Genomic DNA, 17,142 nt, shown 5'->3' on the forward strand with positions numbered 1-17,142 from the left:
ACTTAACCATCCAAGAAAATTGTAATAGCTTGTTAATGGCACGTGCCACAGCTGAGTAATGCTGATTAGCTATATTTTCTTGAATCACTTGGATAACTTCAGTATTATCCGATTCAAGAATAACTTGTTTCAGCCCAAGACTCCAAGCTACTTGGAGAACTTCGAGTGCACTCCAAAGTTCAGCATCAATAACTGAATAGCAGCCAATATTCCTTAAGAATCCAGCAATCTACATCCCATGCTGGTCACAGATTAGTCCACCTGAAGAAGCATTGCCAAATCTTATGTCATAAATATGAATGTCATTTATTTGAATTAAATAGTTGTAGTTGGCTAGTTCAGTATGTTGTATATAGATTTTTCATATTGCAACAATGAGTATTGCTGTTACTACTTTTTGGGAGAAGGTGATTATTGATTGCTCTGCTAGCATCTTAATTGACAAAATTATGTTTTAAATTAATTATTGATTGTCTTTAAAAATAGAATTGGCGATGCATTTTATTTATTTATTTGTTCGACTTTAACAATGTGTTTAAAAACTTTGATATTAATTATGATAATCTTGAATTAAATAAGAAATTAATGAAAAAAAGTAGTCACTATTGAGTAGAATAAGCATCATGAAATGGAAGAGACTACACCGATAATGAAATTAATTTCACTAAATAGATTCAAATTATAGCAGCAACCAAATTGGTGTCCACGCATTTCTTTGTAAAAGCGTGTTCTCACTGACCTATATGATTCCACACGTAATGAATAAATTGGCCAACAACCTCAAAGTTTCTATTTATGATCTATCATGTAAACATAGGGGAAGACTTAACAAGAAAATTTTGTCAAGTTGCCAGAAAAGGAAAAGAATTGAAATGGCGGAGATAGCTGAGGGTATAGTTATTGATAGATTAATTTCATTCCTTGGTGCGGAGGTGAAACTGTTTGGACAGCTTAAGAAAGAAGTTGAAGACATCCAGATCGAGCTCGACCACATTGCTTGTTTCCTTAGACAAACAGATCCAATGGTAGATAAAGAGGATTCTAATGGTGGCTTCAAACTATGGGTGCAACATGTAAGGGAGGTGGCTTTCCAGATAGAAGATGTTATGGATGAATACAAGCTTTATCATGTTCCAGTTGCACAACATCAGCAGCAGCAAGGTTTAATGGCTTCCCTGAGCAGAATACCTCATATGGTCCAGACTGTGAAAAGGCATCTCCAGGCAGCATCAAAGATCAGAGATATCAAAACATCTGTTAATGAAATCAAGGAAAGAAGTGAAAGATACAGGTTCAACACCCTGCAACATGTTCCAGGTGAGAACTGTAACGAGCCGGTTGACCCTGGAATGGGACTTCATTTTGTCAACAGTGAAGCACTCGTGGGCATTGATTCTTCTCGACAAGAGTTGGCCCGTAGATTGGCAGATGCAGAGCTGAAACGCACAATTATTTCAGTGGTGGGGATGGGAGGGGTCAGGAAGACGACCCTTGTTAAGAAAGCTTTTGATGATGAAATCATGGCAGGACACTTCGACTGCCATGCTTGGATCACCGTCTCTCAATCATCCAGGGTGGAGGTGTTGCTAATGACCATAATGAAGCAGGTGTTCGAAAGCAGTCCCCACCTGTTAGGGTCGACGCAATGGATGGTGTAGAATTGATAAGCATCACAGTATGACCTTAGAAGAAGTTGCAATGACGTACCTATCCGAATTGATTAACAGAAGCTTGGTTCAAGTATCAGTGATTGATTCTATTGGCGATGTCAGAAACTGCCAGCTCCATTATTTGATGTGCGAAGTTATTGTTTCCAAGTCCAAAGAACTGAGTTTCATTCAAACATGTCCAGAAAATTTGTCCAACCATGATCGTGTAGCTCGACATCTTTCCATCTGCAACAAATCAAACAATTTCCCAATGGTTGTTGGTAATTATCAAACTCATTCAGCAATTTTCTTTGACATAGAAGAGTTACCTAAATCTTTCTGCTTCTTACAGTTCACAAAGTCCAAATTGTTGAAAGAACCGGACTTTGAAGGAGCCCCATTGACTTATATTCCAGAGGAACTGGGAAATCTGTTCAATTTGAAATACTTGAGCATAGGGGACACAAAGGTGAAAAAGCTCCCAAGATCTATAGGTAAATTGCATAAGCTTCAAACTTTGGATCTAAAACGTTCTTTTGTAAGCGAGTTACCAGTTGAAATCAACATGCTCTTCAATCTTCAATATCTTGTAGCTTACTACAAAGATAAACAAAGCATCTACAGTATCAATAGTCAAAGAGGGAGGAAGTTATATTCCAACTTTGGGAGCTTAGAGTCCTTAGAAAAGCTGTATGAGGTGGACTTGGAGGCCTACAGTGGTGGTAACTTCTTTCGCGAGTTAGCAAGATTGAAGCAGTTGAGAAAACTATGCATCACTAAACTAAAATCAGAAAGTGGGAATGCTTTATGTGATGCAATACAGCAGATGATCCACCTTCAGTCATTGAGAACTTCTTCTATAAAAGAGGAAGAGCTTCTTCACCTACATACAATCTCATCCCCTCCGGTTTTTCTCTGTTGCCTCAGGCTATGAGGAAGATTAATGAAGTTACCTGGTTGGATTTATGAACTGAGGAACCTCACAAAACTTACCTTAGAATGGTCAAGAATATCAGATGATTCACTTCAAATCCTTGGTGTTCTACCAAATTTACTCTTCTTTTGGATTTTTGAGGGATACAGTGGAGCTCAACTGCATTTTCACAAGAATCACTTTAAGAAACTCAAGGACTTGAGGCTTTGCTGGTTAAATGATTTAAAGAGACTGATAATAGATGAAGGATCATTAACACTTGTAGAACATCTAGAACTTGGACCTAGCCCCCAATTGGAGGAGTTGCCTGCTACCATTTCTCATCTAAAATGTCTGAAGACCATTTAACAATATGCCCATGGAGTCGGTTCAAAAATTGTTGCCTGATGGAGGCTCTGATCATTGGAAAGTCAGGCATATTCCAAATATCTATTTCCTTTACTTCATGGTTAAAGGAGCACAGCATGAAACCTACAAGCTTGGTGATTCACGCTTGTTAGAATTCCTTAGTTGAAGCACTTGGATGGATCTCCTTCCATGTCTTAAAATTCCGATGTTGGTATTGTGTCAGACACAGTTGAGTGGCCAATACAGAGGTATGTTCAATCTTTTTCTAAGTCTTAACATGCATTTGAATGGTCCTTAGAGGATCATATCTCCATAACCATATTATTTCAAGAAAAATGAGTGAGAGCAACATAGATTTTACACTGTTCTGGTTTGCTATTTCTTTTATTTTATGTTTTTTGGATGATTTTACTTGTAGGACAGGGCAGGGACTCAATGGTTTTCAGATGGATCAATTCAACTGAATGTAGAATAACCAAATAGGAAGAGACTAAATTTGAATCTACCAGTCTAACTGGTTATAATTACTTACCAGATCAATGTGGTTGATTGATGTATGTTGCCTTCCCAAACCCCAATCTCATAAATAGCTCCTTGTACCTTATGTCGTTTTTGCTTGTTATATTGTACTCATTGTTTCCCTTCACGTCAATAGCTTCCACCTCAAAACCTAGAAAATATCATCTTACATGCAATGGTAAATTACAGGTTGCGTACATGGAAGACAGTTTTCCAAATAAAAAGGTAATAAGTTAAGCAACGAAGTATATAAAAAAGGACTAAATGAGAGGAAATAAATAAATGAACTAAAGAGGGTTAAGCCTTTAAAATACAATGAACTACAAGAAGTACATTCAGAAGTTGCAATCAACAAAGCTATGTTACCTGGACTCTTTAATTTCCTAAAGTACCTATTTGGACATAGGAACGTGGTATGATCCTCCAAACATATTAAAGACTTCAAAAAAAAACAAAAGCATACTCATATCATACACATACAATACTCAAGCCAAATTTAGGTAACAGAGCTCCATAGGAAGAACGTGTGGAGTTTCTTAATCTATCATACAAACAGGGGCAACTGAAGCATTCCAATAAACCAAATACATAGAGCAACTAAAACATCAAGTTCCAATGAACCGAACATCCATACACGCAAGAAAAAGTATAGCCAACAATAGAGGGAGAATCCATATAAAACTTCATGCAAACTGAAAAAACAAAAGATAAAAAATATCAAATTTACAATGAAAGCGCATAAAGAGAGGACTGTGAAAGAGTTAATAGCCAATAAGTTAAGAGAAAGTGATTCAAGGCAGAAAAATTGAAACTCAAAGCTACTAACTCAGCCAGTATCATACATCTACAGCTTAATTGAAATTGATTTCAGCTTCCATTATTACCCATTTTATTCTTGCCATAAGAGATTGAAGCAGAAAAAGGCTTAAACCAGAGTCAGCAAATTTCAACATCTCACCTTTGATTTTATTAAACTATTGATCCCGAAAAGAAACATTGTTCAGGAACTGAAAACAAAAAGCATTGAAGTTTGTAGCAATGCATTCATAACTGCAATAAATAGAAGAGCTACAATATTAAAACTAACAAAAAGTAAGAGTAGGCTATAGTTTAACCGGTGATCATTGTGCCAGCGCCCTCATCGGTCATAATCTCATGAAGCAACGAGTGCTCAACACGACCGTCAATAATGCTAGCAGTGGTAACCCCTTGAGCAAGCGATCGAATACAACAATTCACTTTGGGAATCATCCCACCGCCTACCTTCCCTTCCTCAATCATTTTCTTCACTCCCTTTATATCAATCTCTTTCACCAAGCTTCCAGGGTCCTCTCGGTTTCTCAGAATCCCTGCGACGTCGGTCAACAGAATCAGTTTCTCAGCCCCCAATGCCGCCGCCACCTCACCAGCTACCGTGTCTGCATTGATGTTGTAAGGCTGACCATACTCATCCGCCGCCACTGAAGCAATCACCGGGATGCTTCCGTTGTCCACGATCGTTTGGAGGACTGTGGGGTCCACTCTCGCAACCTCTCCGACAAACCCCAACTGTGCAGCGTTTGGGCTGGGCCTGGCAACTAAAAGGCGGCCGTCCATGCCAGAAAGGCCCACGGCGGTGGCTCCAGCGTAATTGATACGAGAAACCAGGTCTTTGTTAACTTTTCCAACAAGGACCATAGAAACAACTTCCATGGTCCTGGCGTCGGTTACACGGAGCCCATCGCGGAACTGAGCGGGGATATTGAGCTGATTGAGAAGGACGTTGATTTCAGGACCACCGCCATGGACGAGGACGGGACGGAGGCCAACGCAGGAGAGGAGGACGAGGTCCCTGACAACAGAGGCCTTGAGCTCCGCAGATTTCATGGCGGCGCCTCCGTATTTGACGACAATGGTTTTTCCCCTAAATTTCTGAATGTAGGGGAGTGATTCAGAGAGGATTCGAACTCGAAGTTGAAGATCGGAATTGCTGAGAGAGGGAAGAGGCGGGTCATTGAGGGCGGTGGAAGAGGGTGAAGAAGCTCTAATGGAAAGACGAAGGCGACGAGAATTGGGGGTTAATGGGGGTTTGGAGAATCTGAAGTTGAGGTTTAGGGTTTCTGCTTTTGATTTTGTCTTTGTTAGGGAGAGAAATGAAAGGGGGTCCTGTGAAGAGCAAAAATGGAGAGATTTGCCGGTGGCTGTTGCGCCCATTTTTCTATCTTCCTTTCCTCTTCTCTGCTGCTTTGGCTCTGGCTTAGAAGGAGCTAATGGTGCACCCACTCATTCACGACCCAGGAGTGTAAGCAAACTATTACATTCTATTTTCAAAAGAATTTATAATAATTAAAAAGATAAAATAAGAAACTAAAATGAAATTTTATTAAAATCTAACAGTGTGATATTATCCTTCATCCTTATTATTATATTAAAAAAATGATAATAATAATAATAAGTATGTAAAAACAGGATAATATCATTTGTTTTGGACGAAAGACTTCAATAATAACTTTATTTTCGACCTCAACCATATTGACACAATTATCTCCTTTTCTATCTTATCAAACAATTAAAAAGGTCACATTAATTTTATATGTTATTGACATCTAAGTAATATTTAAATTATTATAAAAAAATATTGTTTTAATATAAAATTTAATAAATTATGATATGTCATGTCAAATAATCAAAAACAAGACTATGTATAGAAGTGTACATGAATCCATTGTTGAAGATTGCCCAAAAAATTTTGATCTTTCAAGAAAATAGTTTTTCTTTTAGTATCTCTCAGATAGGGATGGAAAAGATATATGATAACTCTATTTCTTGGGAACCACTATCTCTTTAAATAACTGATTATTAAATTAGTTTTGAGTATTTATAATTTGACCCCTCATCAAGTTATAAATACAACTTATAACTTATGATATCTACACATTATTTTCATGACACTTTGATACCTATGACACTTATAACATAATTGTTCACTTAATTTTGATCATATTTTATAATAGCATTATACATTATATTTATGTGTCCATAATTGGGGATTTTAATCCAACAATCTCCCACTTGGGCAACATATATTTCCTGATAAATATACAACTTTATGGGCTCAAAATTTGCTATAATATAACATGTATTCTATAACAGTCTTGTCCATCAACTATATCCATATAGGATCAAATTAGTCTTTGTCATATTAACCATGACTAAACTCATCAATAGTCACATATACAAATATAGTCAAATGATATGGATCAATCATAGATGTGTAGTATGAAAATTACATGCAATGTGAACCAAACATGCCTATTTCCAACTGGTCCTTCTTAAACTTAAGCGATGTCAATATCAAACAGAGTGGATAAACTAAATACTTCATTTTTGATCAGAAAATAACCAAATACATAAATGTTTGAAAACAAACATAAAACAAATAAAACACAAACTTTTACTAAACCATGATACCCTCAAATAATATAACATGTAGGGGAATGTGCCCATCTTGTAGTAAACATGTAACTATTTTCTATTTGTTTAAACAATGAATAAATAAATAAAGTTAATTTCACATTCCACTATTATGTCTTTTGTATTTTCCGTCTTTTATATTTTGCATGCATAGCGAAATTGTGACAAGCAAATATTAGCTCATTGATTGTCTAAAGTTCAAATTGAAGATAAGTGACATTGTAAATAACGTTTACATTGCGAGAAAGAAAACTTACTTCAGTAGATAATCTAAATGAGTCTGTAATCTCGTAAAAGAATCAAAGTGAGCATTTGATTCAAATACTGAGAAAGATTATTATGTCGTCTACAATTCCAATTGAGGAGATGACTAGTCTTGGCTATTGGAGCAGTTGACTCCACGAGTAGAGACATAAATGTATTCATTGGTAGAATGATACATTGGACTAGGACTCAAGATGAATTAATTCTGAATCTGTTTGTGAATTAATTCACTTGTGACGTTCATGGTGTGACTTACCTAAATCCTAAGTTAGTCACTGACCATGCGTATGCAACTCATGTGCTTTAATATAATTGGAGGCTTATGCTCTAAAGATGATCGAACCCATAGCCGATATGTTGGGTACATGATTTGTGTATGGCATGGCTTTACTAGAAATAGTATAATTCATAGCTCAATTAAAGAGTTAATGATATCATATTATTGGCATTGTTTGGATTGATAAATATGGAACGTGGTCACGGGTCACTAGTTCTCGAACAAGTAATTTATCATAGTCATTTGTTGATAGTGATCATATTAATCATTAAGAAGACACAATGGTGACAATGAGATAAAATAGAATTGTATTAAGTGAACGGATTTAACTCAAAGGAATCAATGATATCATATGAGGGTAACACACACATGATGAGGTCATTGGACAAAGCAGTTGGATGAATTGCTTTCACAAACAGTATACAATAAGGAGTTTTAAATCATGGTATTTCTTGTGGACTGACTCCATGATTAAGTAATTGAAAATTAAAAGAAATGATGCTTCTGGACATAATTGCAATCATTAGAGCATAATTGTATATGTCTAATTGGTCACTCCGCTAGCTCAACAAAAACTTGATCGAACTGCATTTGAATCAGAAGTAAATTCTACGACTTTGGAAATAATTTAATTGAGTCGATTTATTCGATGTGAAAATAAATTATGTGGTCGTAAGAAATATTCAACTAGAGAATTTGATTAAAGAATTATCTTGAAAAATTAATTTGGAAAATCTAAGTGATTTTTGGAAAAATTAATTTTGATCAAGTAAAATTAAATTAATCAAATCAATTAAAATTAAGTTGATATTTTTGGAAGTTAATTTTCAAGTTAGATAATTGGACAAATGAGTAATTGAACTTGAAAATTACATCTGAAATTGTAAATTGGGCTTGAGAGCCCAAAATCGAGACCAAGACCCAAAAACTGGTCAAATCGAGCCTAATATGTTAAATCAAGCCGACAATTCAACCAGTGGCTAGATTGGACCGGTCGGGTCGTCATTGACCTAGACCGAACTGACAGCAACCGAACTGGCTCAGGGTGCCGTATGGATGTCGCACCTGCATCACTGGACACGGTGGTGCCGGTGGCTGCGACAGCGACATCTCAGTGGGCGATGGCGATTGGTTGTCGGTGGTTGAGCAATGGAAGAGTTACACTCCTATTGGGACTCTACCAGAGAATTTAATTTCAGATTAACTATTCTAAAAATAATATAATTTTAATAGTTTAATATTAAATTTAATTTAATACTTATCTTAATAGTAATTTTTTTTAATTTAATATTAAAGTGATTAAGTTTAATCATAGTTAAACTCTCTAAACTCTTCCTATATAAAGAGAGCCATGGGTCATTATTTTCACACATTTGAATTCAAGAGAAAGTTGTAGAGAGAAAATTCTCTGAAGAGATTATTCTAGAAAATTTGTAGAGAGAAATTTATTTTTCGCTGCATTTTCTAAACTCGTTTTTCCAACATAACACTTATATAAGTAGTGTGCTCATGAAAGAGCTTAGGTGGTAAACCTTTTTGTGAGCGGATCCTCTATTATAGAGTTTGTCCCAATGCGCTCTATGGATATTTTTCCACTTTGCACTCTCTCTTTCACAACTTAGAACTTTATGTCAATATGTTTTGACTTAGTTGAGCTCCTGTTGTTGTTGGAATATAGCACCGCTAACTTATTATCACAAAATAATTTGAGTGGTGTTTCTACATTCTCCAAAATGCGCAGCTTAGTGACAAAGTTTTGCAACCATATTCCATGGTTTGATACCTCATAACATTCTACAATTTGCTGCCATAATGGAAGAAGCTGCAAGTGTCTATTTGACACTTTTCCAATATATAGCTCCTCTAGCTAACAGGTAAATATAGTTTGATGTAGATTTCTTGCTATCTTGACACCCTACAAAATTAGAACCAGAATACCCTACGACCTCCAAATGATTTGATCTCTTGTAAGTGAGCATGTAATCTTTTGTTCTCTAAAGATACCTCATAACCCTCTTGGTTATTATCCAATTTTCCATACCAATGTTTCTTAAATGTCTACCTAACATCCTAACAATGTACACAATATCTAGACATGTACATACTTGAGCATACATTAGACTCCCAACAACTAATGCATAGGGCATCTTTTGCATTTCCTAAATTTCAAGGTTACTTTGTCTCTTTTAGCAACATTGGTGTCATTTGGTCTACAACCATACATGCCAAACCTTTTGAGTATTTTATTAATATAGCTCTTTTGTGACAATCCAAAAATACCACAAGATCGGTCTCATGTATTTGAATTCTTAAAATAAAATAGGCGTCCCAAGATATTTCATCTCAAAATACTTAGATAAAAAACCTTTTGGTTTCATGCAATAAGCCTATATCATTAGTGGCAAGCAAAATGTCATCGACATATAGAACCAGAAATATATAAATATATACCTACTCCCATTGAATTTGTTATACACATAATCATCAACAATATTCATTTCAAAACCAAACAAAACAATTACTTGATTAAACTTGTAGTACCATTAACGGGAAGCTTGTTTGAGTCCATAGATGGATTTTGTTAATTTGCAAACCATATTCTTTGGGTATCTCAACTCAAAGTTTTCTGGTTGCATCGTATAAATTGTTTCTTCAATGTCGTCATTGAGAAACATAGTCTTAACATCCATCTGATGTAATTATTTGTACTTCTGAAATCTTTCCCCTACCACTGTTAAGCATTCATGTTTAATTCTTGCCTTTACTACCCTTCTTTCTTTCCTTTTTTATACTTATGAGATACCTATCACCCATTCTGCATTTATCTGCCTACCTGAACTTATCCACAATACATAAACTATTTATAACATAAGGAACTAAGCCAGACAAAAGTATCATGCATATGGGGGCTATTTCTCAATTTTTAATGTCTATAGAACCAACTAAATTGTGCTCTGATACCACTAAATTGAAATTCCCTTACCTAACCAGTTCGTCGGGTCCAATATTGGATGTCACAATTAAACCCATCCAATTTACAGTACAATAAACTTAACTAGCCAAGTTTTATTTGATAGATAAATAAAATCTTTTTACTATATAAACACATCAAGTAAAAAAACATTTACAAATACTTCAATGTAATTATCTATTAAAAATAATCAAATAGCCACCATATAAGTTGTTGCTTAATTGCTCACTATAGAGATTTACTTCAACTTTACTATATAACAATTTAATTATACATGACGTATATCAACTCAAGTTCTATTAATATTTCAAAACCTCAAGCAGAGCCTCTAAGGATGCCCCCTATATGCACGACACCACAACCTGCATGTCCTCTTGGACTCCGCAAGGTCTGACTTGGTCCCTTCCATGCTTTCTATACATTCCTTGGTCTTGCATCCAGGGCAGACCACTCATAAGTTCATGCGAACTTAGTGAGGTTCCATATGTTCATCACTACATAAAAGAATCAATAAAAAGAATTCATGTATATAATTAAAACTCTCTATTTTTCATTTAGGCTTTAGCATCTGCTGTTGTGTTCGATGTTTATACGTTTTCCCTCTATAACTTCTAACAGACACTTTACAACAATACAACTTCTTAATGGATACTCCTTGGCGACTCATACCATAGTCTCAAGCTTCATCTCAGATTTTCCATTCTTCTTGTTTGATATTCTATCAGGCATTTCATCTTTTGGATGGATGTTTATATATATACCCACCTAGATAACTTGATGAATTACTATATATTACATTGAGAGGGCAGATTTTTTTCATCATCTTTACCCTCATGAAGATCTTAATGTAGGTATACGATCTTGTTTTCTTTTCACTTGTTTACCGCCACTTTGGCAAATATTAGTGCAGTTGAAAAATCCCATGAATACTTGACCTTATCAGTAAGCAGTTTAAGCCTAAAATTTGGTAGACCATTGATAATAAACCCCTTTTATATATAGCCATATGAGATAGTCCTTATGGCATTACAATTCCAAGATAATCCTAGCGGACTTCCCTTTACTTCAATAATACACGACAGACTTCTAGAACAGATAGTCCTTATGGACATCCCACAAGATAGTCCATGGTGGACTTCTTTTTACTTCGATAATACACGGCGAACAAATAGTCCCTATGAACGTCCCACGAGATAGTTCATGGAAGACTTTCCAGATATGATAATCCTGACAAATATTCTAAACTACCAGATAGTCCCTCTGGACCTTTCCACCTAAACTAGGTTCTGATAGAACTTCAATTTATTTAGTAGTCCTCGTGAACAGTTTTGTCTTTTGACAAATCCTTGACTGACTTTACCAAAAAGACAGTCCCCAACTGACCTTCCATTTAAGATAGTCTTTTTTGGTGAACCCTGAATGGTGGATACCTAGTAACAAATACTCTATAAAGAAAAACCCTCCTCCATACATATCCACCTATGCAACACTTTCATATATCTTTCTTACATTCATAACTTGGCGGTAGAGGTGATCATGGGTTGGGCGGCCCGGCCCAGCCTGACGGCCCGCTTGAAATATGAGAGGGTTCAGGTAAAAATATAGGCTCAAAATATGGGTTTGGGCAAAACTTTTTTGGAACAGGCCCAACCCGGCCCGAATATATAATAAATATATATTTTATTTTTTAATTTTAAAGTATTTTTAAAATACTTTTTTTTTATTTTTTATTTTTAAAATACAATTTTGATGTTTATTAAAAAAATAGGCCGGGCTCAGACTTAGGAATTTTTTCCAGGCCGGGCATGGACAAAATTTTAGGTCCATATTTCAGGCCGAGCCCAGGCTTAGGACGCGGGCTAAAATTTTTTTTTGGGCCCGGCCTGACCTATGATCACCTCTACTTGGCGGAGCCTTATCTCAGCAATTTCGCCAATGCTTCTAAATTTGACATAATTATCCTGACGGATTTTCTTGTTCGTTGTCCTGGCGGACTTTATAATCACGCGAATCATTTCACAGTTCTCCTATATATGTCATGTTTACTATCCTAGCGGACTTTATATGTTGTTATAGCCCAACTATGGTCTTACACTCTTATAGGCTTAAAGCCTCCGATCGATGCCATGGCCTTACACATCATTATTGTTGTCACCCATCCATTCCCCCTCAAATCCTCCTTGTTAATTCGAACACCTAAATGTTCACCTGCAAGGCCAAACAATCGCATATTTCAGTTGCAACACATGCCAAAACGAATTACGAAAAAACTAACAAAAATTATATTTCCTAATCCATTCATTCATTCTTCCACAACGCCAATTCCTACTCCAACTAACCCGACAATCAATTTTATCCGTACTCTATAATTCATGAACACACATAACACACAACAATACGTTCAAAATATAACATGAAATACGCCACACCCATTTCACAGATACAACACATAACATATTCTTAGAAAACATATTTTCATCCTTCATGTAGTCAAACAACTAAGGCATACATAACACATCCAATCAACAGAAATCCTATATCATCACTGAAATCTCACTGAACTCAACATAGAATCACATCAGTCATACAACATCCAAACCAACACCCAGATATGGAGTATGGAAACTGTAATAGCCCGATTTTGACCCTAATCAGATAAAGTTGTTTCGGGACTACAAATTTGAGTCAAAAAAATATTTTTAAATTATTTTTGGTATTTGCAGTATGTGAATTGATATGTGTAAAAATTTCGTATAAAAATTTGATCGTTTGAGTGCTCAATTTGATAAAATGACCTAATCGCGTAAAATGAAAATTTAGAAGGTCAAACTTAAAAGCACCCAATTGTTGTTGTCTTTCAAAAATGAGGGTTTTAAATGGGAATTAGGCCATTTAGTAGATAGTGGGCAGCAATGGTCAATATTGCTCTTAAGTTATATGTTTTATAATTTATTTAATTAAGGTTAATTTAGTCATTAAGTAAATTATAATATTATAATTAAAAATAAGTAATGAGAAGATGAATATTTCATCTTTCTTAGCCAAATAGTGAAAATGAAGAAACCTTCCATGGCTTTTTAAAGTTTCAGCACTTCCATAGCAAAATTAAGGTATTTTTGGTTTCGGTTTTTGATAATTTTTATGTTTTTTAGATCGTTGCTTTGTGTACTACAAGACCCATACTTTAATTTTAGAATTTGATGGTGATTTTGAGATATGCCATTAATGAATGCTTGAGCTTTGTGATAGTTGATGATGAAATATGAAAGATATGTAAAGGATTAACATGTTTTGTCTTTGAATGTTTAGTGAAATTGAGTAATTAGGGTTAAAATTGTGAAAATAAAATTTTGAGGGACTAAAATGTGAAATAAATGAAATGTGTGGACTTGTATGAAGCCTATGAATATTCGGCCCTAGCATAGTGTGGGCAAATTTTGTGTATTTCGTGTTTTGTGCAAAAAGGGCTAAATTGCAAAAAGTGTAAAATGTCAGGGGAAAAATGGTAATTTGCCCATTTATGTTTTTTTGGATTTAATTTAATGTTTTGATGAATAAAAAGGTTAAATTTGAATATGTTTAGATCAAGAACGAAGAAAACGGAATTGGATCGGGGGAAAACGAAAGTAGTCGAGTAATCGATCGTGTCCGCCGATATCCGAGGTAAGTCAATTAGCAAGTAAATGTTATCTAAATTGAATATATATATACACATTTTTTTACCACGCATATGATAAGTTAGAACTTAAAATGTGTAAATTAAATAAAACCTTGTAATTTACCTATATATTATAGCCGAATATAAGAATTAATATTAATAAGTTGATGTTAATGATTTACGTTTCATGTATGTTAGCTAAATATGCTATAAATTCAATGATTCGAAACAAATGGTGGAATAAATATACATAGATGTGTAAATTCGAATGTAAGGCTTAATTCTTTGGATTGAATTTAAGCTATGAGTTAAAGATATGGTTCTAAAGTATATTATAAGGTCTTGTAATAAAATTTAAATACTACGAATTACATATATTTTTGTGTGTATTGTTAGAACATAGTTATATACGTATATTCATGTTCTTGAGCTAGAAAATTAATGTATGAATTTTATAGGTATAAGAGGGTTCGAACATAGATTACAAAAACATTTGTGCTGAATGTAATGTTTTTCTTTTAGTTATACCTATGTGGTCCGAATGTAAGTTTACTATGAAGAATCGAATATAATTCAATGTTACGGATATGCAGTTACTGAGTAAGACTTATGTAATTATAAATAACTATACGAAAGAGCGTCTTTGTATTTGAGATTCTTAGGCTTGTGCCTAGCAGGCTTAATGCCGGTGAAATATTCAAACTACACGTCTAGCAGGCTTAATACCGGTGAAATATTCAGACTATACGTCTAGCAGGCTTAATGCCAGTGAAATATTCAGACTATACATCTAGCAGGCTTCATGCCGGTGTACGGAATCAGGCTTTAAGCCTAGCAGGCTATGTGCCAGTGAATTTATTTAAACGTGTGTTCAGAAAGTTCTTGTTAATGTAATTTTAAATGTAGTCGGACATGTGAATGAATTATATATGCAGGTATGTATTAATTAAATGAATGAATGGAAATAATGTAAGTTGTTTATTCGGAATGAAATATCATAAGTGTTTGTAATATTAGAAGTTACCAATTTTATTTAGAGATGTAAATTGGCTTAGTTGATAACTAAGCTACCATAACGAAGGCTTATATATATATATATATATATATTTATATATGGATGAAGTAAGGTATGTTTAGATTAATAGAAAGGTATATGGAATTGAAAGTATAACCAAGAGATGTATAATATCCTTATAAATAATTTAATTGTTCTTTTATTTTATTTGTTAAATTTTATCTATGCTATTGACTCACTAAGCTTTAAAATGCTTACTGTATGCGTTTGTGTCTGTTTATTTTGTCTTATAGATTTTAAGGTGGTTACGAGTTCGGGATCGTCAGTAAAGTTTATCACACTATTGGATAATTACGATATTTTAAGCTGAAATTTTCTTGAAACTATGGCATGTATAGACTAGTTTGAAATTGTTTCTTTTGAGAGTATATTTGTATTAAAGCCATGCGAATATGGCTTAATTAGCTTGCTCTACTCGATTTTGAATTGGATTAAAGACCATGCACATTTTGGTTTTGGTTTGACATTATAGGAAAATTGTAAGGTAAATAAATGTTGTGTGTGTGGTTTATTCGAACTAGGTATGAGCTTAATATATATATAACATGGTTATAGGTGAAAGTATACATTATTTTAGAGAGGAATTTGGTCTTGAATGCTAATGAAAAGTTAAACTTGAGAAGTTAGATTTTATATGCAAGTATATATGTTAAAATGGGGTATGAAATGCATTTTTATAAGGTGCTGAAATAAAAACTTTGGTAAATGATATTTGTATAGATAATTACATGTGTGCATATGCGGTTTTAGTATTTATATACATATATATACTTGATAATTAAAGTTGGCCTTGAAGTTTATAATATTTTGGAATAAGGCGATGGTTGAATAGGCATGTTCGGCTTGGTCATAGTAAATATTAAGTAAAATGTTTCACATTTTAATTTAGCATCCGCATGATATATATATATATATATGTATAATGGTGATTTATCAAAATGTTTGACATTAATGATGGGGTGGTGGTTGTTAAATAATGAACTTTGCTTAAAAGTATATTTGACTTGTTATATTATAATATGAGAATAATAAAGTTGAAAGTATATATGCAGTTAGTGAGTAGAGAATATTAAATTATGAGTTATAAATTTATGCAAAGGTTGAATAAAAAAAATGCTATGTACTGGACCTGTATTAGTAAATATCATATATATATTTATATATATATATTCATATAGAACGTCTTGAAATTTGTTTGATTCAAGTATATAGGTGATAAGAAATATAATTATGTATATAAGATTTGCTAAATTGACACGGATATATATATATGTATAAATTGCTATATGAAACTTAATTTTTTCATTAAATGAGTATATATATATTATTTATGTTCGAGTATACCTTTGATTAAATTTGGTTGCGTTGATAAGGAATGCAACTATGTAATAATTTGAATTGTCCAGTAAGTATATTTAGCATTGTACTTGCGTGTTTAAGATTGTTCAATAATTGTCTATAATCATGTTAAGATCAGTAATGCATTGTAACCCTAATCTGGCGACGGACACGGGTTAGTGGTGTTACAGAAACTCACCTTTTAGCTTGTTTGCGTGGAATGACTTCATGACTAAATAAGTTTATAATTAATAAGCGAAAAGCTGGAACTTAATTATAAATCATTTAATCCTCAATCGCATATGTCCAATTGCTCTATCTTTTAGCTTGTTGAAACTAGATATGAATTGTATGTTGAATCAAATTAAAAAGAGGAATAAAAATGGTGAAAATGGAGAAATGAGAAATCATTTGAAAATGAAAATGGAGAAATGGAAACATTTGGAAATGATTATGATTTTCTCCAAAATGAAAATGAAAATAGAGAAATGAAATCATTTAGAAATTGATATGATTTTCTCCAAAATGAAAATAAAAAATTAAAATGACCTGAAAATGAATTTATGTTTTTTTTGAATTAAATGAAGTTTGAAAATAAAAAATAAATCATTTGGTCATACTGAATTGTTGAATATAAAAAATTAAATACATTTTCT

The 17,142-nt window shown here is 33.8% G+C and overlaps 2 protein-coding genes across 2 annotated transcripts; one reads left to right on the forward strand and one right to left on the reverse strand.

The window, feature by feature from the left end:
- Positions 1–614: 614 nt before the first annotated feature.
- Positions 615–3,486, forward strand: LOC107920005 (disease resistance protein RPM1). The gene is made up of 3 exons (XM_041108626.1): positions 615–1,630; positions 1,677–3,179; positions 3,350–3,486. Exons 1-2 carry the CDS (start codon positions 744–746, stop codon positions 2,581–2,583), a joined length of 1,794 nt encoding a protein of 597 aa, XP_040964560.1. The 5' UTR covers positions 615–743; the 3' UTR covers positions 2,584–3,179; positions 3,350–3,486.
- Positions 3,487–4,394: 908 nt separating this feature from the next.
- Positions 4,395–5,809, reverse strand: LOC121225029 (acetylglutamate kinase, chloroplastic). The gene has a single exon (XM_041108741.1). It carries the CDS (start codon positions 5,641–5,643, stop codon positions 4,561–4,563), a length of 1,083 nt encoding a protein of 360 aa, XP_040964675.1. The 5' UTR covers positions 5,644–5,809; the 3' UTR covers positions 4,395–4,560.
- Between the last annotated feature and the right edge of the window lie 11,333 nt (positions 5,810–17,142).

Source organism: Gossypium hirsutum, chromosome D13 (genome assembly GCF_007990345.1).
Source record: "Gossypium hirsutum isolate 1008001.06 chromosome D13, Gossypium_hirsutum_v2.1, whole genome shotgun sequence".
Lineage (NCBI taxonomy): Eukaryota > Viridiplantae > Streptophyta > Magnoliopsida > Malvales > Malvaceae > Gossypium > Gossypium hirsutum.